General features: G+C 39.5%; 1 protein-coding gene across 1 annotated transcript in view; it reads left to right on the top strand.

Annotated features, from left to right (window-relative positions):
- The window catches only part of THSD4 (thrombospondin type 1 domain containing 4), an 898,709-nt gene that overhangs the window by 832,214 nt on the left and 41,378 nt on the right, over positions 1–25,117 (top strand). Inside the window, exons 10-13 of the mRNA XM_088445395.1 lie at positions 6,635–6,731; positions 7,001–7,222; positions 14,084–14,213; positions 21,078–21,282. Coding sequence (XP_088301521.1) covers positions 6,635–6,731; positions 7,001–7,222; positions 14,084–14,213; positions 21,078–21,282 — 654 coding nt within the window. The remainder of the gene's footprint in view (positions 1–6,634; positions 6,732–7,000; positions 7,223–14,083; positions 14,214–21,077; positions 21,283–25,117) is intronic.

Here is a 25,117-nt window from a genome sequence, read left to right as displayed (position 1 = left end):
TTCTCCTCTTACTAAACTGTCAGGATACGATTGATGAATTAATCAGTGTCTGCAATTGGGTTACATCATTTTTTGAATAATTATTACCATTCAATATTTCATTATTAACAGTATTCTAATATTTTGTTCCTAGTAATGAAACACAATCACTTTGCAGCTTGAATGTCTGTTCAATTAATCTTAATGTATACAATTATGCATTATAAGATCAAATGAGAGATAAAGACAACAAAAAAACAGAAGTACCAGTCACATGAAGACATTGCCAGGAAGAATGTTTTCAACAACAAAAACTTAAGCTTTTTTTATTATTTTTTTGAATGCCACTGTTTATGAAAATTAAGGACAGTTGTTAACCATTAAATATAGTCTATATTTACACTTTTACTTTACCAAGGCAAGCCGTGTATCCAGTATGTAAAATTTCTCTGATTTTGGGGTCTATGTACTAAGCTATGGAGAGAGATAAAATGGACGGAGATAAAGTACCAACCAATCAGCTCCTGTCATTTTTCAAACAGTCTGTAAAATGACAGAAGCTGTTGGTTGGTACTTTATCTCCGTACATTTTATCTCACTCCAAGGCTTAGTACATAGGCCAGTTAAATTGTAAAAAGTTTGCAGCAAAAAGAATTGTTAACTTTTAGCAAGTGATTTTGAAAAAAAACATTGCATGTCCCTTATTTCTTTTTTTTTTTCAAATATCTTTTTATTTTAGTTTTTCAGACAGAAAAATACAAAAAAAGGTAACAAAATACTCGTGTAAGTATAACAGAGAGGAGTCATTAAATATGACTGAGTAAATACAAACATACTGAGTAAAGACATAAAAGTCAACCAGAATGTAAACAGTTATTACCAAGTATCTCAGACTGATTACAAATGAGTTTAAACAATGCAGAAATAAGGAGCTGTAAAAGAAATTCCAATCTCAAAAATCACATAAAAACTGTAATGATTGAGAACTTCAAGGTTCCAGATTCTGGTATTCTATTGAATAAAGACATTATATATCTTTAACTAAATAATACAATAGTATAGAAACTAAAATAAATATAAACAGACAATATGCATAATGAAGAGGAAGTAAGAAAGGGAATAGAATAGAGGGGGGGGGGATAAGTACCCATATTTCTAGGTATCTCTAGGTCTGAGTCTTCTATAGTAGAGACCTTTTAATAATACAGAAAACGTGAACAAAATTCTTCCAAATCTCTCAAGGGAAACAGACATAGTATATGAACTAAACCAGCTTTTGGTGCAAGTACCGTGATGTGGTTTCAAAAATGTTGTTAATATGGGATTGAGTGGTGTTATCCAAATGTGATATATAAAATCCCCATTTTCTCTGGAAACGTTCTACGCCCTTCTCTATATCTGGGAGAGTGTCGCGCCGGGTCAAAATAGAGTACTTGAAGTAACATACGTTTAACATCACCTAGAAAAGGAGGGGTCTTTACCATCCAATTTATGAGAATCGCTTTCTTAGCGATCGTCACTATTGTCGTAAGGAACGGAATTACTGTTTTCTTATTGTGTGGGGACACATCCCATTTACTAAAATTCGCGAAAATTAAAGCTAAGGGGTCTTTTAGTAGACGTAGTGATAGCAAATCATTTATAAAGCACATAAGTTTATCCCACAATTTACGGATGCGCCAACATTCCCATATATTGTGCCAGAAGGTGGCTTTAGAGGCTTTGCACTTCACACACTGTCCTGTCTCATCTAATGCCATATGAGCTCTACTACTCAGTGAAATATATGCCCTGTGTAAAATCTTCACATGGACTTCCTGTAGGCGAGCCGAATGTAAGATTCTCAAGGTGGTCTCATAATATCTTAAAAGAGTTTCAGGAGAATTTACTGTGGGGATATCTACTGCCCATCTCACTGTGCATTTATGCCATAGGGAGATTGCTTTACATGAAATTAATTCAGTTGTCAAAAATTTGGTTTTGTAATTATTTTGCATTGTGAACGTAAATATGGAGTCTAATGCATCTTTTGCACCTGGGTCTGTCAAAGCAGGAGGTATATGTTGAATAAAATGTCTGACTTGGAGATACATAAAAAATTGCGAATTAGGGAGATTAAATTTTTCTTTAAGAATTTGAAACGTAAGAAAGGTGCCCCCTTTGATTTTCGCAAGACCCTTAGCCTTCCAGACGAGGAAGTGGGAGTTATCTAAGCTGGGGCTAAACATAAGGTTACCTCAAAGATTGTTGTATTTCGTAGAGCAGGTGATTCGGTTGAGTCTCCGGTTGATGGTCCACCACGCCTTGTAGGTGTCACGAAAAATTATATTATTTAAAATTAAATTGGGGAGTTTGGGTTTAGGTGTGTGTAAAAGGGCACTTGGAGCAAAAGGAGAAAGTAGTTAGACAGATCCGTATAGACATTACGTTCAAGACACCACTCTAACACATATCTATAAAATACAGCTGCTGAGAGGTCCTTCAGATCCGGAATACCCAAACCACCCCTCCCCCTGTCGCCCTGAAGCTTAGCTAGAGCTATTCTGGTTTTCTCGCCGCACCACAAAAATTTGGAGGCTGCTTTTGAGTAAATGTTAATATCACTTTGGGTAATGGCAATAGGAAGCATTTGAATCAAATAAGCAATCTTCGGAAAGATTATACTCTTCAAGACCGCCACTTGTCCCATCAGTGACAAAGGAAGATCACGCCAATCCTCCAATTGCTTATTGATTTTTGAGAGCATTGGGGAAAAATTAAATTAGTAGTTATTTCTGGGATGTAAATTCCTAAATATTTTAAAGTGTTCTGCGATCTTAAAAATTGGGAACAAACAGTGGGAAAGATAGAAGGGGGATTTGTTCCTAAATATAATAACTCAGATTTGTGAAAATTTACTCTATATCCTGAGAAGGATCCAAAGCGTTCAATATTTTCTAAAATTGAGGGTATAGAAGTCTCTGGATGGGAGAAAAATAGCATCATGTCATCCGCAAATAGAGCCAACTTGGATTCTACTGTTCCTATCTTGATACCAGAGAACCGCTCATCTTTCCTCAGAGTGACCACCAGATGCTCCAGTGCTAATGCGAACAGCAAGGGGGACAACGGACATCCCTGTCTCGTCCCCCTGCCTATCGCAGTAGGACGAGACAGATAACCGTTGCAGGCTATCTGGGTTGTTGGACTAGTATAAATAGCAGAAATGAAATTTATAAAAAATTTTCAGGAAAGCCAAAACGTCTTAGAGATTCAAAAAGATGTTTTTAAATCGAACGCCTTTTTGGCATCCAGAGAGAGAAGCAAAGGCATCCCCTGGCTCTCCTTGAGTTCTAATCCCTGCATAATCGAAATAACTCTCCGAATATTGGTTACTGAGTGTCTACCCATGATAAAACCTGTTTGGTCTGTATGTATTACCGCTGGCACGCATAACTTAAGACGCTCTACCAAAATCTTTGTAAAAAGTTTATAATCCGAATTTAGTAAAGAGATAGGTCTGTAAGACCCTGGTTGTTCAGGATCTCTTCCTGGTTTTGGGAGCAATTTAAGAATAGCGCTGTTAAAATAAAGTGGTAAAGACTTCTTTTGAAGTATATCATTATACATTTCTAATAGAGTGTCTCCACATTGGGGGAAGAGAATTTTCAAATATTCTCCGGTAAGGCCATCAGGTCCTCGAGCTTTATTGGGTTTGAGAGAGCGTATAGCTCTAGAAAGTTCCGATATCGTAATAGGGGTACACAGATTTTCTGCGATTTCTTGACTGATCTTGGGTAAGTGTAATTGCTCCCAGAATCTATCTCTTTGTGTGTAGTCTATTTGACTGTTTGCATAAAGATCTGAATAAAACGTCCTAAAAGTTTCGGATATTTGTGCACCGGTGTGTATTCGATTACCTTTTGGATCTATTAGGGATTGACTGATATTTGTTGTACGAGGGCCACGTAATAAATTGGAAAGTAGACGTCCTGTTTTGTTGCCGAATTTGTGGAATTTAAAATCTGAGACATATTGTGATCTATCATGGTAGTTTGACACAATGGAATCAAAAGTACATTTTTTATCTAGGTAAATTCTTTTTTGTATGGGAGAAAGAGAAAATGTATATGTTTGGAAAGCCTCAGTTAGCTCTTGTTGAGCCTTATGGTAATTTTTATAGTAAATCTTCGTATGTTGTTTAACATATGATATTATTTCGCCTCTTATTACTGTTTTGGACGCTTGCCAGAATAGGGTAGGGTTCGTGAGCCTGTGTTCCTCATTACCATTTTTATATTTTTGCCAGGCAGACTCTAGCATGGATCTAAATTCTATTGAGTTGACCAGGTGTGTGGGGAATCTCCTTTGTCTATAAGGACCTTTGTCAACTTCTTCATTAATAGTGACCCGAATCAGTGCGTGATCAGAGATGCAGACCGTTTCAATATGCGCCTCTTGTACCTTAGGAAAAAGGTTAGTCGAGATTAACAAATAGACAATTCTAGAAAGAGAGCCGTGAGCAGCCGATAGATATGTGTATTCTTTTTCTAATGGATGTAGCGTTCTCCATATATCTATAAGATCTAATTGTTGTTCAAAAGCTGAAATACCAAGTTTAGGTGGTTTAATTGGACGGGTCCTAATTGTCTGTCTGTCTAAAATTGATGACGATATGATGTTAAAATCTCCTCCCACTATAAGCCTAGTCCCAGTAGGTGAGTTTAGTTCATTAAGAATTTTTTGGAAGAAAGATCTGTTATATACATTTGGGGCATAAACATTGCATATTTTGTATCCAGTACCATTTATAGTCACATCAATTATTACAAAACGACCCTCTGGGTCCAGGACAGAGGAATGTATCACATAGGAGTGCTTTTTATGTATTAATACTACCACACCTCTCGCTTTGGAGGTGAAAGAGGCATAGGCCATAACTTTATATTGGAACATGTTCAATTTATTTATTTCAGGATCTAAGAGATGGGTTTCTTGAAACATCATCAGGTCAATGCGTAGTTTGCGAATATAAGTAAACACTCTTTTCCTTTTAATAGGAGAATGCAAACCACCCAGATTCCACGAGCCAATGTTCAGGGAGCCCATTGTGTAGGAGATAAATCAGGTCTCACACTAGCAGCACTACTAAAGGTTATCCCATATACAAGATTGGCAGTAATAAACTCTAGAGTGTTCTTAAAAGACTTGTGTTGCATATTAAGTACATTATCCTCATCAAGTCGGGGGGAAAGGGGTGGATTAGTAAGTGGAAAGAGAAGGGAAGGGGGGGGGGGGAAAGAGAAAGAAAAACATTAAAAAAATTAATGACAAAATAACAACATATTTAATTACCCTCCAAACGGAGGTAATCTATAACTGAAGCCCCCAGGCAACGCATTGAAACCTCTGATATAATTAGCATCAATACCCAAAACCTCAGGCAAAGAAATAGGAAAAGAAAAACAATATAACACATTATACTTTTAGCCTGCCATGGCCCTATGATATAAGTGTTGACATTTATCATATATAGCTAGAAGAACGTTAAAATTCACCAGCAGAAGAAAAACACGTATGAAAATCGTAGTAATTACCATATTCATTATGCACCTTTCACTAACATATTGAAGGAAGTCTCTAGGTCACTCCACTGAAGAGGCAGAGTGGACGGGTGGGGATATTTCAGCAGCATCACCTTGCATGTCCCTTATTTCTTTTATGACAACTGGTAGACCTGCCCGTGACAAACACGCAGCTCTCTACATTGTTTTACTTCTCAGCAAGTCAGCATCATCTAAATTAAGTTGACAGCAGTGTGTATATTTATTCCAGCTTGGTCATTGTGGCAGCTCCCACTGATCAAGGCTAAGTGGAAGCTGGTGTTCAAACATAAAAAATTGAAACAAAAACTCCTCCTTTTACCTAAAGTATTAGAAATAATATGTATATTTAATACTGAACGAGTGTCTGTTACACAAAGCTTATTATTTTCCCCACAGAGTTATAACTGTCATTGCCCAAGATCAAAAGAATCTGACTGTACACATTAAACTGGCATCTGCCCATTATGGACTCTGTGAATTTTGTCTTGTTTTGACTTTTTTTTAATGCAATCAATTTGAGATGGTCTTTAGACCTCAGCCATGATGATTTATTTCAGATGCGTTACACTTAGGACTCCAAGCATATGCTTTAGCTTGATGTGTATGTTAACATTTATTGGGCATATAATAACTGTAATGCATGCAGTGATTTGTTTCTTGTGTTATCTTCAGATTGTCTTTACTCCTGGTCACTAACTGGAACTGTTTTTCCTTACACTTTCCTTTTATCAAAGCTACAAAACTACTGTGACATTTAAGGTATACTACTAACATCAATATTGTCAGCATGGAGAACAATACTCATTTTTAGTAGTAAGAAATATTAGTTGTCTTTTTTTTTTGTCTGACTGCAAACATCCTTCACTGTATTATCTGCATTGTGCCACCTAGTGGTCATTCATGTCATAACCAGGCTAAGATTAGGATTATATATTGGTTTGATCTGAGGTTTGTGATGTAATGTAATAATAAAATGCAAATACTGTAGTGTAATAAATAGAATTGAAATAGTGTATCATTCACACAGCTGATGTATGTTGTATTAATACCTGGTTTGTATTCTATTTTAGATGATACACCAGCAACCAAACCCGGGAATTCATTATGAGTATGTTGTTCCATCTGCAAACACTATCAGTCCACAATTACCTCCTCACAGGAGACCAGGTGATGTTGACTACTAAAAGTCATTCTTGTTACAAAGTGTTTATGTTACAAATAAGCATAATAGTGATTAGATTCACAGACACATAAATTACTATTCCTTTGTCCTTTTTCCTTGGCCTTATTGTATAGAAATACTTGGAATAAAACCATAGCTTCCTAAATGTTGCGGCAGTTCTCTTTATTGAGCAATAGGGATGCAAACAGTTCAACTGCTAGAGAGCTATCACTTCAGCATTGTAATGCTGATGATGTTCTTTTTGTTTTTTTAGGTGATCCTTTCAATGGCCAGTTAGACATAACGGATATCTCAAGCCCTTCAGAAAACAAAGACTCATTAAGTGATACCAACATACACGTAGGACAGCCAGTGGGATCGCTACCAGCCAGACAACCTGACAACCAAGTTCCTGCAGTACAGCCACCTCGGAGGAACAGTGACTACAACTGGAAGCAAGTGGGCTCAACTGAGTGTTCAGTTTCCTGTGGGAAAGGTGAGGTGGTTGAATGGAAGCAAATACTATATAAAAGGGTGATTTCTGTGAGTTATTACTCCTACTGTATGTTTGAATACACATACGGAGGATAAAACAAAAGTCACTGAAAAGCAGTTCAAATTACCAAGCAGTTTATTTCAAGATCACACCCAGAAATATTGGTTTATAGGCTGGTTAAATAGGTATACAGTAGCAACATTGTATATTATTTGTGTACTGGGGTTTTAATTAATATATACCTGCACGTCTACACCTGTTCTTTATGGGTCTGCCTTGTAAGTGTCATTAAGCAGACGCTTGTCCATATCTGTGTTCCGAATAGCTTCAGCTGTACTATATGGACATAAGTACTCCTACCTGTGCACATGTCTATACATCTAATAACTAATTACCATTTGTTTATATTTTAAGTTGAAAGACCCTCCTCTTCTAGGAAGTACCTATATTAACATCTAAAACCCTAGATGTTATTGTATATACCACACCTACATTACCCTTTAAAGGTTGATTAAATACTGTAGATATTGTAAAGAAACAGAGAATATGTACATACTGTAGAGAGTATAAATATGATGAAACCTAACTACATATATATGTATAAGGGTTGGGTATGAAATACTGGCGGCTGACCAGCTCGAACATGCAGAATCTGACAGCAGCAGTAAGTATACTATCCCTACCCCCTTTCTCCCAGAACCCTCCCTTAGTGATGCCTAACCTCCCAGGGGGTTCCTAACCCTAACCTTCCCCCTGGTGGTGCCTAACCCTACCCCCCCTCCCCACAGCCTAACCCTAACCCAGAATATTGACTACATTCCGTAATTTAAAGGGGAGTTGGCTACACAGCAATGTACTGTAAATGCCTAAAGCTGGATACACACCGATTGATATATTGGTATTGGCTGATATATCTATAGTACAGCCGCAAGCGTGTACACCAAATATGTCTGTGAACGATGTCTTTCACAGGCATATCAGATCGGCTCCGTAGCACAGCAGATGGTCGATATATCTGAAAGATATAGCAGTCATCTCAGGGGCTAAAGTGAGTCAGAACAGGGCGGAACTGCATCCCGTCTGTTCTATTTGGAGACAGAACCAGTTCTGCCTCCTCCAGCCCACCTTACATGGCCAGTCAGTGTGGCACGCAGGAAGGCTTAATTTGGCGGGCGAAAGCTGAGATTTTATTACCAGCGGGCGCTCGGCTTCTTCCCAACAGCGGTTCACTCCTGAGCTCCAGCTTCCGGTAACCCGCAGTGGGCACTATGGGAGAGACGTCAAGACATCATGATGTCTGTCCCCTAGTTCTGAGGAGCAGCCAGTCAGATGGCAAGGGGCATTATGTGTAAGGGGCACTACTGCTGTGGGCATTGTATAAGGGGCATTACTACTGTGTATCACTTGACAAGGAATGGGGAAAGAGGGAGAAAGAAGTCTTTATTTCAGTGCACACGCATAACCTATCAAATATTATATTAAAACTGAACTTTTTTATTGTAATGTTGAATAAAATTTTTCCATGTTTCATATTCACTATGTAACAAATGAGAACCAAGCGAAAAAAAAACCAAGAAAGAATAGAAGGCCTGATTCAGACCCGCTCGCGAGCGCTGAGCACTCGCAAGCGGGTCGATGTTGCCCAAGTGCGCATGCGCACGATGGAGGCGGCTCCGTTGTGTGCATGTGCGAGACCCGAAAAAAGACGGCCAAGCCGTCGTTATGGGTCTCGCACCAAAGGGGGCGTGCTGTCGATGGTGATTGACAGCACGCCCCCTTTGGTGGGCGTGCCGGGGGCGTGGCTGCCCAGACGGAGGCGTTCCCATGGGAACGCCTTGTGACATCACAAGTGATGTCAGTGGGAGTGCTTTTGGCTCTGACAGAGCCAAAAGCACTCCACGGCTTGTGGCAGCGAGACCCTAACGCAAGGGTCTCGTCGCAAGCCCGATGGTCGCGATGGTCTTGACCATCGCGACCATCATTTTGGCCACTTGCTAAAGCTGTGGGTGGTCACCCACAGCTATGCGAGCGGCCAGGAGGCCGCTCCAAAATGAATGAGGGACGGCCCTGATTCAGAGCGAGCGCTCTGTCAGAGCGTCCGGCTCTGAATCAGGGCCAGAATGTGCAAACAAATAAAGAGTGCATTTAAAAAAACAATTGTTCAGCTGTTGCTTATCACTGTTAATATACTGTATGCTAACTCCTAATGATTTCACACAGGGTTAATGTGTCCCATAACTAAGGTTCCACTTGGCTGCTGCACCACTATTAATGTGGTTTCTTAATATTCCCAAAATCTGTTGGTAGTCCACGCTTATTCAGCGTCTCTGTAATATAAATTCCCTGGTGTTGATATAATCTAATATTTATTGCCAGCCATTATGTGCAACCCTAATGAGATTTTTCCTATTTCTTATAATACAGTAATTTCAATAGTATTGTAAATTAGTTACATTGTTTTCATAAGATTCACAATACAGTATGTATAAACAGTGTTGCAAAACGTAACATCCACTGTGTTTGATAGTGTCCTCTGCAATAGTTCACTGATATCACTGCGCGCTTTCAAATATTATTGGAGCAGGTCACATTATTATTAGCTGGGACACCGCTCATTTCTCATCGTTTGTAATAAGTGATGAGAGTCATCGGGTCTTGTCAACCGGTAATATCCCCACTATAACTCGTTGATGTTAACGGTCACATTCGGGTAACCTACTGTAGCCTCACTAAAGTCTAATGAGAACATGTTTGATGTTTACAATATTTTATTAAATCATCATAGGGTATATTTGTAACTGTAGAATATTATTCTATATTGTACATATAGCATCAGGGAAGCTGCTGTCCACCCTACATCAGACAATGCAGAATCAATAGTCAAGATGTCGATAGTGATGATATCGATCTCAGCATGATAACCGAATCGCCAGTACAACTGTAAAGATGCTGGTAATGCAGCATTTTTAAAGCATGTTAACATTGTTGACATTCTGGCGCTCGCATTCTGGGATCGACATAGTCACAGTTGTCATGCAGTACTGACTGTCGATCCTATGGAAAACAGCAGTGTTCTAAGGAAAAGAAAAAAAAAGACAAACAAAACACTCGTAAAGACGGTCCCTATGTCCTCTCATTCACATGATTGGTTTAAGTTATAAATGAGACTAAACCAAATTGTATTGTACCGCAAATACAGAACTATTGTATTTTAAGAAAAGTAGTTTTAAAGTGGACTTTGATTTGACTTTTACACATTTGCACAAAGCACCTCTTCATATTCTTAAGTCTCCCTGAAACCCTTTTGCATTAATACACAGGTTCTCAAACTCGGTACTCAGTGCATGTTTTCCAGGTCTTCTCACAGAATCACAAGAGAAATAATTAGCTCCACCTGAGGATCTTTTAAAATGTGTCAGTGAGTAATGACTACACCTGTGCACCTGCTGGAGGACCTGGGAAATGTGACCTGTGTGGGGTCCTGAGGGCGCATTAATAAATACATTTTAAAGGGAAGCACATGAATTAGCACAAGATGTTGACATCTTCAAGGGGTAAACATTTGTATAGCCTAATGTAATGTTTCCCAACTCCAGTCCCTTAGGGAACCCAACAGAGTACATGTTTTCTTCAACAATCCAACAAGGTGGAGCACATAAAACCAGACTGTGTTCAAAATAAGGTTCACTATTTCAAGTCACTTGAACACCATCTTATACAATGGAAGGCTTATTTTTTTCGTGGGTTGGGCATATAAATGCTATTAAGATGAAAGTTGTATCTAAATTGCTGTACTTGTTTCAGACGCTCCCGGTTGCGGTATCAATTAGAGTTCTTAACCTACTACAATTCGTGTATTATAAATTGATCTGGAACTGTAAAAAGTCCTGCATATTCCGAGATATTTTAGCTAGACGATCATCTGAAGGAGGCCTGGGGTTACCAATGCTCCTATGGTACTATAATGCTACTCGCTTAAGTGAAATGGTTGCTTGGCACTTTCCTAATTTTACTAGATGCTGGGTTGATCTTGAAAGTGCTATGGTAGGTGTGGACTCAATCTCCTTTCTGCCTTGGCTGCTACGCAAACACAGATTTCGGGCCGCTCTCTCAACCCCAGTAGTAGCTCTGACACTCTCCTTATGGGACAATCTTAATACGAAATTTGCTCTACCTATCTCCTCAGATACCCTTGTGGAAAAATATATTTTTTCACCCCAGGCCACTCACCCACTGCATCTGTCTGGTTAGCGGCAGGTATCACTCGCTTCCATCATATTGTAGGATAATTCGCCCAATAGTCTTTTGGTGAAATCTGGGAAAAATATGGCATCTCCAACTCTTCGCACTACCAATTTTTATAAATTCGCCATTGCATCACCTCCTCACTATCTACTCTCCCGCCTCAAAATCTTTCTCCTATAGAAAGGTTTGGCATATACCGATCTACCGACAGGGCTACTACAGTATATCCTTTCTTTACCACTGTATTTTGACATTGAAGTCCCCCTCACTTACTACCCATGAACTTGCGTGGGAGGCAGACTTGGGATACCCACTGGGTGATGATACTTGGGAAACAATACGTCTCGCTATTTCGAAATGTTCTCTTAGTGTGGCTATCCGAGAAAACTCATATAAAGTTTTTGCTAGATGGTACTTAGTCCCAGAGTGCCTTCATTGAATGTATGCTATCACTTCTGACCTGTGTTGGAGGCAATGTGGCCAAGTTGGCACATTTTTTCATACCTGGTGGTCCTGCCCAAAAATTATTCCATTCTGGAACATGGTACGCTCCCTTATATCGACAGCTGTAGCTCTACCTCTACCCTGCAAACCTACTGCTGTGTGCCCCAGTTGACCAAACATCCAAAACACTAACAAACTGATCCTCCACATCTCCTGAACAGAGTTTGGTTTGTATTTAAGATGAAGTACACCACAAGTCTTTTGAATAATACAGTGGACAAGTTTCACTCAATATGGTCTCCCTGGTACTCCTCCCAAGCAATAACCCTCCCCAGTCTTATGTGAACCGTAACCCATAATTACACTCTTGACTCCCTTGTGTGTGTGTCCCTGGCTCGTTTATATACCCCAATCCCTCCTTCCCCTCCTCACCTTCTCCCTTTTCCCCAATATCCTGTTGTCCTACTTTATCTCCCATCAAGTTTAATTTTACAGTTACCATCGATATTTAGGATGCTACCCTTCCCAATCTCTATGTTGTTGAAGAACTTTTGTTATGTCGCCTTTTGTTGCTTGTTTTGTTTACTTTTTATTGCAATGTAATTTTTTATCACATGATGCCTTCTGATATTTCTGTATATGCACCATTTTTTCCTCTTAAGATTAAACGTTTCTTTTCAGATTTTGCATCTATTGAGATATCATATTACTCTGTTTCTGTATATCTAATAAACGATATATAACAGAAAAAAAAAAAAGTTCACTATGCTGCTTGTTCTGGTTAAACAAATTAATTAGGGTTTAACTGTTACTGTTGTCAATAGAAAATAAAAACCAACCTAGCCCCCATGCAGGGCACTAACTCGCTTCTTCAACCCTAACAGGGCTGCTTGTCTGCAAACTTCACACAGTCCACCCTGCTTCTTGCATGTATGCACATTGGACTATGGGCTTATCTTGGCTGCCGCAACTGCATGTAAAGTCTCAGTCCTGCCTGCTTCCTGCAGGTCTGACCACAGGCCTCTTCAACCACTGACCTTCTTGGCGTCCAGGCCCACTGGCCTGCTTGACTGCCACAACCCCACCAGGGCTGTATCCTCTGGCAGCCCTAAGATGTGGGAACACCCCTCCCCCCCCCCTGTGTGGGCCAATCCCACCAGCCCAACACACACTGGAAATGGACACATCAAAATTCTAAAACCCAAGAGAAAACGCAGTAGGGTGCCAGGATACAATAAGTTGAAAGAAAATGGTACTCCAAGATAAGAAGTGCAAACACCAAAGTGTTTATTCAAGCATATAGCATTAAATAAGGCAATGTTTGAGCTGCTACAGTATGTTCCCTTTATCAAGCTTGATAAAGGGCTCATAGCTGTCTGAAACATTGCTCTATTTAATGCTATATGCTCCGATTCATCCTTCTGGCTATCCAAAACACGTGAGAGCCGGATGGCCAATAAGATGCCATTTTTCAGATCCGAACATAACCAAGTAGAGCGTAACCACTCATTTCTAAAATATATATATATAGATAGAGAGAGAGAAACTCGATACACATTAAATGGAAGAAAACACAACATTTAAGACAATTGAGTTTTATACATGTGTTATGAATGGATACAGAACAATATAAGAATTGTGTGGGAAGCATAGTGGACAGTACATGAAGTGACATTTTCATTTTCTCCACCTTGTGCTTTTCTGTGTTGCTTCAAAATCTCTCTACTGGATATGCCGAACATCTGCACAGCGGCTCTGCCCAGACTGAAATAGTGGACATACACCTTTTTATGCCTTAGGTAACAAAAATACAATATGGAGCGCATGTTCTACGGCTAGTAAATGAGCCCTAGTGTAACATCCTAACCTGAGCTGCTGGACCACACACTGCTCTATTAGAGTCCTTTCAGACTTACGTTAGGGATGGGAATTTTGAATGACAGTTCAGCGGTCAGGATGAAAGTTTGCGCAATGCATCAAAAAGTCAAGACCAGCTCTGGTATAAATATAAGTCCTGATGAGGACGATGTACATGTGTATTCAAAGTTACATATACTGTACAGTATCTTCCTATTTTATAAGGTACAAGGAGTAAAGTATTAGTCTTAGATGGAGTTAAATAAGTATTTAATTACAAATTGACATTTTCATTTCCTTTTTCTCTTGTTCCAGGGTCACGGTACCCTATATTTCGCTGTGTGAATAGGAATACACATGAAGAGGTGTCAGATGCTTTCTGTGACTTGAGTACAAAGCCCAGTTCTGAGGAAGAGCCATGCAATCACTTTCCTTGTCCTGCATTGTAAGTTTCTGGTCTGTACATATATAGGATGTATCCAATATGATCATGCCTCTAATAATCACCATATTATCCATTAGTTAGCGGGGAAAAATAAATAGGTAGTTAAGACCAAGGGCCTGATTCTGAGTCACATATAGGTCTGAATGCAGCCATATCTCCAAGCTGTGCATGCACCCCAGCCAACATATACATCTTTGCATATCTCCAGCCATTCTGAGAGATCGCAGGCAGTTGTCTCCATCCGTGAAATGGTATTTTGCCAACATTACACCATATTGGTGCATATTCTAAGAGGGCAATTAGTTCAGATGGTTCCCTCGATCCCTTGCACCTAGCATGACCATAGAGTAGGTGTAAGTGCCAACGATAGTGATGACAGCCGCTTTTGCGCATGGAATAAAGTGGGCAGCTGCTATTCGTATGCATCAAGCAGTACATATAGTCACATTACCATTCCATTTGCCATCCATAAGCATTCCGCATGCGGCTGCATTCCTACCTGCAGGCGACTCAGAATCAGGCCCAAAGTATCAAAATAAACATAAATTTGAAAGGCAAAAAGTAAATAAAATCATATAATATTTATACTGGTCTTTGAATAATCCTATTTTAAGGTGAACTAACTTGCCACAGCAGGGCTGTTGTATTGAATTATGCTTGTTTCCCCTGCAGAGCAAACTGCATACAGTACAGTGCTGTTCCTTAGCTCTACAAAGAGCTTTATGGACCTACAGTATATATAAACTGTTTACAAGCACAAAGACATGTCTCTTTGGTGTGGCACTGAAGGGAATATATGGGAAAAGTTAGTTTGAGAAGGGGTTGTCCAAACTAACTACATGGTAAATACAGTCCATTATATTTAGGTCATTCCATTGTAAGTGAGGCAATATTTGTTGAGTTATAAGTTAATATAGGTCTCACTACATTTTAGTTACTTTAAAATGAGAACTATGGATGAACAGAAGTAAAGCAAATGTATTTATAATTTTGTGATTTTATTTTTGTAATGGTGCAGAGGTGCATAATTTAAGGGTCTGGCCACAGAATCTGTTTGGTGTCCTCTGATTGTCAGACATAAAACACATTCGGATGGGAATCACCTATTTTTGGGTCCCAGAATAAAAGAATGCTTACACTGACGTCCTGTGTCTCAGAACAATGACAGACAGACGCCTTGTATGTCAGAACAATGGCATACAGACGTCTTGTGTGTTAGGACAATGGCAGACAGACGCCTTGGTGGTGAGAACAATGGCAGACTGACACTAGAGACTCGATCCAGTTAAGTGCAAAGGGGATGAAAAGCCGGCATAGCAATTTGTCCCCCTTACAGCCCAATCTTACCTCAGACTCGTACATTTTTATACACAGCAACATGGGACTACAAACAAATATGTGCAAGTCCATGGGTACCAGAAGTGCGGAATAAAGTTGCACTTGCTTACAGGCGGAAGTAACACATCTAATTAAATCTAACCACTTGTGTCTCTGAACAATGACAGACTGACATCTTGTGTCTCAACACTACGGGGATGTCTATAATGGGTGCAGATTGGTTGCTATGCACAACATCTCCACTTCGAAAAACCTGTTCTAGTAAATATACCCCCTTGTGTCTCAGGACAATGGCAGACTGACGGTGTCTCTCAACAACAATAGCAAACTGACGCCTCAACTCTCAGAACAATGGCACACTGACGCCTCATCTCTCAGAACAATGGCACACTGACGCCTCATCTCTCACAACAATAGCAAACTGACATTGTGTGTCTCAGAACCAAAGGCAGACTGACCCCTTGTGTACCAGAACAATGGCAGACTGACACCGTGTGTCTCACAACAATGGCAGACTGACATTGTGTGTCTCACAACAATGGCAGACTGACACCGTGTGTCTCACAACAATGGCAGACTGACATCATGTGTCTCACAACAATGGCAGACTGACATCATGTGTCTCACAACAATGGCAGACTGACATCTTGTGTCTCACAACAATGGCAGACTGACATCTTGTGTCTCACAACAATGGCAGACAGACATCTTGTGTCTCACAACAATGGCAGACTGACATTTAGGAAAACTCAAACCCTACTATTTACTAAATGTTGTACCAACCTACTGCACTTTAATTGCTTACATCACTTAATGGAGAAAAGACAATGAGCAGGGAAAGCTGCCAACTTTTAGCTCATAGGGTAGCCAGAAAATATTGATGACTGTCCTGCAGAACCTACTACATGTTTACAGTAATAAAGTACTAGGAGAAGGGGTGCTGTTATGGTTATTATAATTGTTCAACAACTTTGTCTTCCTGGAGGATTACCATGGTCAAGAGACTATTTCCATATAGTCTTTAACAGCCACAAAGGGCTCTATAGAGTGATTGTGCAGGTGACAGCAGCACTGCTCCCTAGACGTTAGTAGATTGCAATTAGAGGGTATATTTCTGTTCATATTAATATGAAAATACAGTATGTCATTTTTATTTTGCATTCTGCAGTGAATTGCTATTTTTCTCTCTCACTAAATATATCTATATAGCACATCACGTATACTTATAGAGGGTTTATATGTTGTAATGTAGTGAAATGAAATCTAACTGAATTTTGCTTTATCTGTATAATATAAACCCTCTATATAGCATTTATGCATGATGTACTAAATAATGAGAGCACTGCAACATATAAAATAAAAACGTGCTGGGATGGCATTATAAACAGTATACGGTAATAAGAGAAAATACACATTTGAATGCACTTATTATTAACATAAAATACAGTATCTAGTGGTTACAGAGATATAAAGTAAAAACACTATATTTTTGTATGAATACTCACAGTTATAGTGGAAATGATGCCAGGAGAGAAGGAATGCTCTCTGCCATCAGAATGATAAATATAAATACATTTCCAAGCAGATTTTATAAGCAGAAGCAATAAATATATGCTGGAATTAGGTATAAAGTAGTAAAACCTTACAAGTTATGAGGACGTGGGAATCCAGTGGAAAAGTGTAATCTATTTATAATGACTCTGGTCTGGTGTAGAGAAGATACGTGCCAAGGGCATTAGAAAATAACTTTTTATCTCCCCTCTGTTATTTCTTATTGATGGAGAAATAGGAAGGCATTTATAAAATGTGCATTTCATCAACAGCCTCTTCTTGTTGTCAAGAGATTACCTGCACTTATGTTTTAATTAACTTGATTTTTACTCTGTTTTACTTCTTTCACCTCTGAATAGAGATTTTGAAAGATGCTTGTTTATGTATCATACTGAAAAAGTTCTAATGTGACATTTAGGTTTCCATGGTGAGAGTGCTGAAGGTTGGCTAGCCCTAGTTTATTAAATAGTTAATACATTTGTATTTTTAGTGCCATCCATCACCATCCATCTCTTATAGAAAACATCCACATCTGTGGACCTTTCTATTTTTGGGTTAAATTTGCAAAATTAACCCGCATTGTGGTTTATATACACAATCTAGTAAATTCTCCATATTTGTGGGCATCCACATGTATGCCCAGATACCCCACCTTGTCACCTTTGGTGGATTGAAATGAGTGTTTAGAAAGCTATTTGCTTTTCTCAATTCAAACCTGTTACGCCAGACACTCTGACCATCAACCATCTGCAGGGACGTTTAGATACAGTCTTCTAGAATGTTTAACTATCCAACACATAACAAGCAAATCTATTTTTGAACATTTAACTGCAAAATAAAGTCCACATATCTTTATGATGGCAATGTATGTGCTTAATGCTGTATTGTTGAGATTGGTTATTACTTTGTTTTCAGCATTCAGCGATTTGTAACAAAATCAAAGGCTAAATCTGTATTGCCAGTTGGCACTGTATCAGTCTTGTACAAATCAAGCGCTAGACCCCATTTCAAGTCAATAATCAAAAGGTTAATATTAATATACACAAAGTCATTTATAGTTAACATATTCTGGTGTAACCACTTCTACACATTGTGTAACATGCATCCAATAAATGGAAATGTCACCTGTCTGCTGTGGGGAAGTACGTATTATTATTACATTCAATAATCTTGAGTACAGTGTATTTTTGCCAAGCAGATTGTTGTCTGTAGCCACGCAGAGTAGAGCTAATACATAATGTATAAGACTTTTGTCATATTCTTTATCCTTTTCTGCGCCTTTTACTTCTCCTAATTATACTTGACAAGTACTGCAGGGCTTCCGAATAAATTCTACATGTTAATGTGAGGTTGAGGGTCCAGATTAGCCGATAACTGTGGACTAAAGGAATTGGTGTAGAAAATAATTTCTATCATTTTATGAAGTGAAGGTGAAGTCAAACATATATTTTATTATTATATTCTTTTTTTTTTTGTAGTTCTTTTGCTTGTACACAGAATCTAAGATCACACATCAGTTTATTAGGGTGTTATCCCCAATACTCCGTTATAAACCCTACATCATTAAACCCTCATTCTCCATCATCAACTCCAGTTCATCACCTCCTTAAGCTATTAGCACATTTTCAACATTATCGTTCTCCATTAACCCTCTCATCTTTATAATATCATCACCTTAACCATCTTTCCTCTATCACATCCTAGTCACTGTGCTGCTCCAGATTGAGTTACAAATGTGTCCTCATACACTATTGCCGCTGTCGTGCCAAGCAGCCCTTGTCAGAGCTCCAGGTCCCGTGCGACTTGGCTTGTGACAAACTACTTTTACGCTCGAATATCTGTGTGTGACTGAGTCTGAATTTGTATACAAGGTGCTATCATGCAGCGTCCATGGCTTTTTTTCATGCCATGTTTCGTATAGATTAAGAATTAGCTGCAAACAGATATACAAGTGTTGGATATCAAACGCACATTCGATCGAAAAAGATGTGAAAAAGACGCTCCACCTCTCAGCGCAGCTCGCTTATGTCGCATAGCGTATTGAGACTAGGTGTATGAGGTCACATCTGTACTACTGTGCAGATACTGCTGCCATTGTTACAAAGGAGAACAGATCGTACCCCTCTTAGCAAGTTTCCATTTTTTTTGATCCTACGCTAAATGCCAGGCCTTGTACCCAGTATTCTGCGCTGTGAGTTAGTCCTTATTTCCACCACGCAGTGTAATAGAAAGAAAAGTGTAGAGGAGGGCTGTGGTACCTAACATTATGCCCATGGTGGTTGGTTGGGCTATAATGAAAATAAATATATAGTTATAAACTAAATTGGTCTGCATTGGATACAAAACAAAGTGTAACAGTAGCAAAAAACTACTTATCAGAAGGCAAACTGCAAAAATGCAGGAATAAAGCAATAACAGAGAGTGCAGGAATATAAAAATGCTACAGAGAACATCACACCATTGATAAGTTACAAGTGGTTGCTTACATGCAGAAAACAATAGAACAAAGTCAGTAAATAAAAGGAAAGGAAAGGTGAGAGGGAGGAAGGAAAGCAGGGGAAGGAATGGGGGATCTCAGAGGTGGGGAGCCACCTTCCAGATATTGAAGGCGCTAATGAGTGACATTGGAAACCAGATGAACTGGATACATTTTTATATAAGTAAGAGAGGACGTGAGTACATTCATACAGTACAGTATATTTATGTCTGAGGTGCCTTTCTGTGCAGGTGCCTTAAATGTTTTTGTCTGTTTTGAAAGACATATTGTGGAGAAGACTTTATATAAGCAATTTGCCTGCAAGCTATACTAATTAATATTCTTCAACATGCTTTCTAATGGATGCGAATGATAGAGTTTATATAAAGTTGGGTGTATGTAATTTATTTGGCATAAAATGTGTATGTTTGTACAGCGCATGTGCACCAAATACTGTATGTGTGCGGATCATTCCAAGTGTACACTTTGTTGCATCGGCAAACTCTTATGTGTAAGCTGGGTACAATAAGTGCGGTTTATTTACTTGTGACTGGGAAGACAAAAAGCAGACGCATGTACACCTAATAGGTGCCGTATGTCTTGCGGGTGCTGGAGGACTGGTGCAACAATATACAATACCGATGATGACATTAGCAGTACTATTTAGCCCCTTCTAATTGTAGATTGTCCCCATTAGCTGATAAGTGTTGCTGCTATAATATATGAATCTGTATTAATTGATTATCTAATATTTACATTTGGATTGCTGCAGGAAAAAAATTGCATTTTGTAAATAGAAATATAAAGCTATTTGATGTGTACTAGCTTCTAAATCCATGTTAAATCAGAAGATTATCTGAAACCATTGTATACAACATTAAATACAATGATTATACAGTATACAATTAAGTCAAACAGGTTAAGACATGCTACAAAGGTATACTTTAGGGTATACTTTAGTGTATTGCTGTTTTAATTCATATAGTAAATGTGCTATAACTGAATTAAAGTACATATACTGTAGACAAATGGAGCTGAAATTGCCGAGGTCAGAAAAGGGGCCAATTGCATTTGGGTGCTGGATTCTGAAAGTTCCAAAATTTTAGTAGTTTGCAGATTGATTTAAAGCGGCAATGTTTAGTAAGGCAAAACCAACCGTGTTTTGCAATTTTTCTGCTAATTTACAAAAATCTCACGACCTTCAGGATCCTGTACCCTATGATATGTGGCCCAAAGTCTCTTAATCTCATTATTTTCTTTATTTTTTTTGAAACAGAAGACATACTGAATGCATGTAATGGTATTTAGCTTGTACAAGGCTAGAAAAGTGCTGATAGGTGCATGACAATGTCTAAAGCATATTGTACATTTATGAATCCTGGTAATTTATGTGATGACATATACATCAGCTTAAGTAAATGTTCTGCCTTAGATGTTTGCATCAATGATGGTAATCTTAAAAATTGTGGCTATATTAACTTTTCTTCCCTGTTCTTCAGTTGGGACATAGGAGAGTGGTCCGAGTGCAGCAAGACCTGCGGTTTGGGGATGCAGCACCGTCAGATCCTGTGTAGACATATATACGCTAATCGCACCCATACTGTGCAACCACATCGCTGCCAGAGCCAGGAAAAGCCAGAAACAACTAGCACTTGCCAACTGAAGATCTGCAGTGAATGGCAAATTAAGACTGACTGGACACCTGTAAGTTGCAGATGTAAGGGGATGACTAATACACTCTGCAATATTTTCTTAGAGATGGTTGACAGTTGTAAAGAGGTCACAAAGGTGTAGTCTTAGGGCCTGATTCAGAGATGCATGCAATGCCGATATTTACGTAGATGGAGAGATTGTTTGCCATTGCGCAAAAGCTTTACTGCACACATGCTGCGATTGCAAATATGCTCATACAGAGAAACCACTCGCAAAGCGAGTGACAGGTAGTCAGCGTTTGGAGGTTGTCAATGGGGGTGTGGCTAGAAAAACTGAGTTGTGTCAGACTGTTTAAAGACTGTTTCATGGGCATGCATAAATTAGCTATTGCGATCGCCTTCACAGCATGATAGCTCTCAGCATGTCAGGAGAGCTGCAGTGTTTGTGGCTGGTCAGACTTGACTTACAAGTATTGTGACTGATTGATCTGCATTTGTTTACGCTGTTGCACCTCGCCAGACAGATATGAGAAGGCAGCAGTGGGTGTCCCTATGCTCGGCTATGCTTTGAGAGGAATTAGCATATTTTAGCAGCTCCGATCTGTGAGAGAATACAGTTGCGATTGCATGAACGTTAATCTCGGAATCAGGTCCTTAGAGCGGTAGCTTTGCAGGGGTGGCAGGAGGAGAGTAAGTAAAACCAATATCTAGGGTTGTGTATTACTGAGCTAATTAAATACACAAAGTAACTGATTTCTTTACACTTTTGCATCATACTCTCTTTCCCTACTCTGCAGCAGGTTAGCATGTTGGCAGGTAGGTACATCTCTAATTAAACAGGCACAGAGGGATTGACAGGTTTGCACATTTTCTCATCAAAAACTAGGTCTGTCTCCAGCTGTTGGTAATAAACATTTTACATTACAATTTATTACTGATGCACTAAAACGCTGCAATGACAAGAGGAGGAAATGCTGCTGACTCTATCATACTGCATCAGTGAGCATGGCTACTGTGTCAGGGGAGCAAATATTAACTGTGGGCCAAGAGGCGAGATATCTAGAGACATAAGGAACTATACATACAGACTGACAGAAAGACGGGTCCAATTATCTTTACACAAATGTAAAAATTGTCATGTCACTTTACTTTATGGATGTTCTTAAGACAAGGTAACTAAAAATACAACTAAAGTTTACTTGTAAGTCATAATTACTAAAGTTTACTTGTAAGTCATACTTTTATATTTACATGCAGTTGAATCAATGACCTGAAAACTGTAAATGTGTTTTGTCTCAGAGCGATTGTGTAGACATTTGCTTGCTGTGATAGAATCACACTTTGTAGCTCTGTGCATGATATAGATGTAACTAGGACTATTCCTCGCTGTTTGTCACTTATAATAAATATTTTCTCTTCTTGTTTGCCAAGGAAAGCGACCCTAGAATTAATTGCTTGGCAAGCTTTGGAAGTGTCTATTCTGCTTAACTCGCAACACTGTCTGATTATTTTCTTGGATTCTCTCATTTTCACATATATTGTTTCTTTATGTCTAAAATGAATTTGTAATTTTCCCAAAATAAACCAGTACTTTATCTCTTGGTTATTGTATATAGTTATGTTTGGAGTTGTTTTATCAGTTTTATACTTGGGCCACATAATTGGCTAATTTATTATGTAGTGACTGTTCTGATATATGAGAAATAAGACACTTCAGTAGTGGTGAATGAATGGCTTTGGTTTCTGTAAGTTATGCTTTGAATGCATTGTTGAGCTGTCTGTATTTGAATTGTTGTACCATATATGCACATAGCCATGCACTGGGCACAACACCACAATAGTGGTCATCACTTAGTTTGTGAATTCTCCTCAATTGTTGATCTTGGCTCCATCATAAATTTCAGGGTTAATATATAGTGGTATTTGAAAATCTGTCTGTGGAATAGTGGGCTTTGCTGCATGCACTGTGAGGAGAGCATAGGTTAATAAGAAATAAATTGGGATCATTGAACCTTTATTTGAAAAGGATAATTGATACTTGACATCTTTCAAGTGGATGACAGACTTCATGCAGTGGTTTCAGTAGGGCTTTTAAGTGTTCTGCCTGTATAATACTTTTTTACAACTGGAAATTTTAAATCTATAAACAAATTGTAGAGCTCTATATATGTAGACCTCGCACTAACTGAAAATCTGTGTCGCCACTTACAAATGCCAATACAGAGTAGCGCCACTATTCAGCAATCTGTGCGTCATTTTGGAGCCCTGGTGAGAACTATGTACTTCTGCAAGGGATTTCTTTACTTCTCCAGCAGCCTAGCACTGCCAGTGAAGTGTCACTGTAAAATGCACATATGCAGCCACACATGTACGCACCAGGTTATCCAGCAGATCCCCTATTGCCAAATATAGGCAATGCTTGTTAAATTGCACAGACACCACAATCCCCATGGCAGGCTATATAGATGTGGTAAATTGATAGTATACAGGGACCGCAAGAGAAATCAGTGATTTATTTGCTCTATCCCTGTTGCTAAGGGGTCTATTCATTATGTTAATAATCGGGGTCCGAACAGACAAGGATAATTAATATACTAACTCGCCGCGATCAGCTGTCTCTGCGAGCAGCTTCACTTTCAGAGCAGTGAGACAAGTGCGCATGCGTGACCTACAGGTCACACATGCGCACAAGATCCCCGACGTCCGATGGAAGGAGCCGGACAGGGGCGGAGGAATCCGGGAGGTCGTGAAGATGCGAATGCTCCCACAGTCATGCTTCGAAAATATTGTATTTTCGGCGCTTGATGAATTCTGTCCCAATACTAGTGTACGGGGACAGCGGACCATTGCGGATGAGAAAGGTAAGCAGGAGATATCTGTAATGTCTCCTGCTTTACCTTCTTGATGAATGACCCTGACACTTAATTTCTATAATTGCAGGTGAAAATATTCATAATAGTTATAGTGTCCCTTTTGCAATGCTCTTATAGTAATAGTGCCCCCTATGCAATACCGGCTGTAGTACTACCCTTTATGCAGTATCCCCAGTAGTAGTGCCCCTTACACACAAAGTCACAGACACACACAATACTATACTTACCTGAAGCCCCGCTACTGTGTCCACAACTGTTTAACTACTGCGTCCTTGGTCCTCGCACTGGGCAATATATGGGAGAGATGTCAAGACATATCTCCCTTCACCCACTGCGGGAGCAGGAAGGTGGAGCTCAGGTGTGAGCTCCAGCCTCTGGCTGCCACTTCAGGGAAAAAGCTGCTGGGCCCCCGCTGGAAATGTGTAGGCAGCGGCGGTGCCTCTCCAGGCTGATTACGTTGCACCGGCCGTGCCCCTAACCCTCCCCCCCCACAGCCTACACCTAACCCCCCTAGTTCCTAAACCTAATCTATCACCCCTCCCTCGTAGCCTAAACCTAACCCTCCATATACAGTATATGCAGATCGAGTGATCTGCAGATGATGGTTGTTCATACACACTGAACAACCTTCATCTGGCCACTGGTCCCGCGTCGCACCTCCATCCTTGCAGTCTCTGCTGCAAGTGTACAGGCGGTCGGCTGACCGCCTATACACATAGGGCCTGATTCAGCAAGGATCACTATTTCGCGTCTCACTGCAAAAATGTGCTAATAATTACAATCGCAATGCCTTCGCAGCCAAACATAAGGACTCCCACTTTACCTTACACACATCCGTAGTACTTTGCAAGTTTGCGAAACCATCGGTAACATCAAGTACAATCGGAGCCTCATGCATACTTGCACAAGCACTGACCTTACTTTAAAATTGCTAACCTCATTGCACGCAGTGAAAGCCCAAGCTGCACATGGCATCACAATGGCTAATTTATGTATGCCCCTGTAACGGCGTTC

Source organism: Taudactylus pleione, unplaced genomic scaffold (assembly GCF_031769625.1).
Source record: "Taudactylus pleione unplaced genomic scaffold, aTauple2 ptg000019l, whole genome shotgun sequence".
NCBI lineage: Eukaryota > Metazoa > Chordata > Amphibia > Anura > Myobatrachidae > Taudactylus > Taudactylus pleione.
The sequence above is the reverse complement of the archived record's forward strand: the minus strand, read 5'-3'. Positions and strand labels throughout refer to the sequence as shown.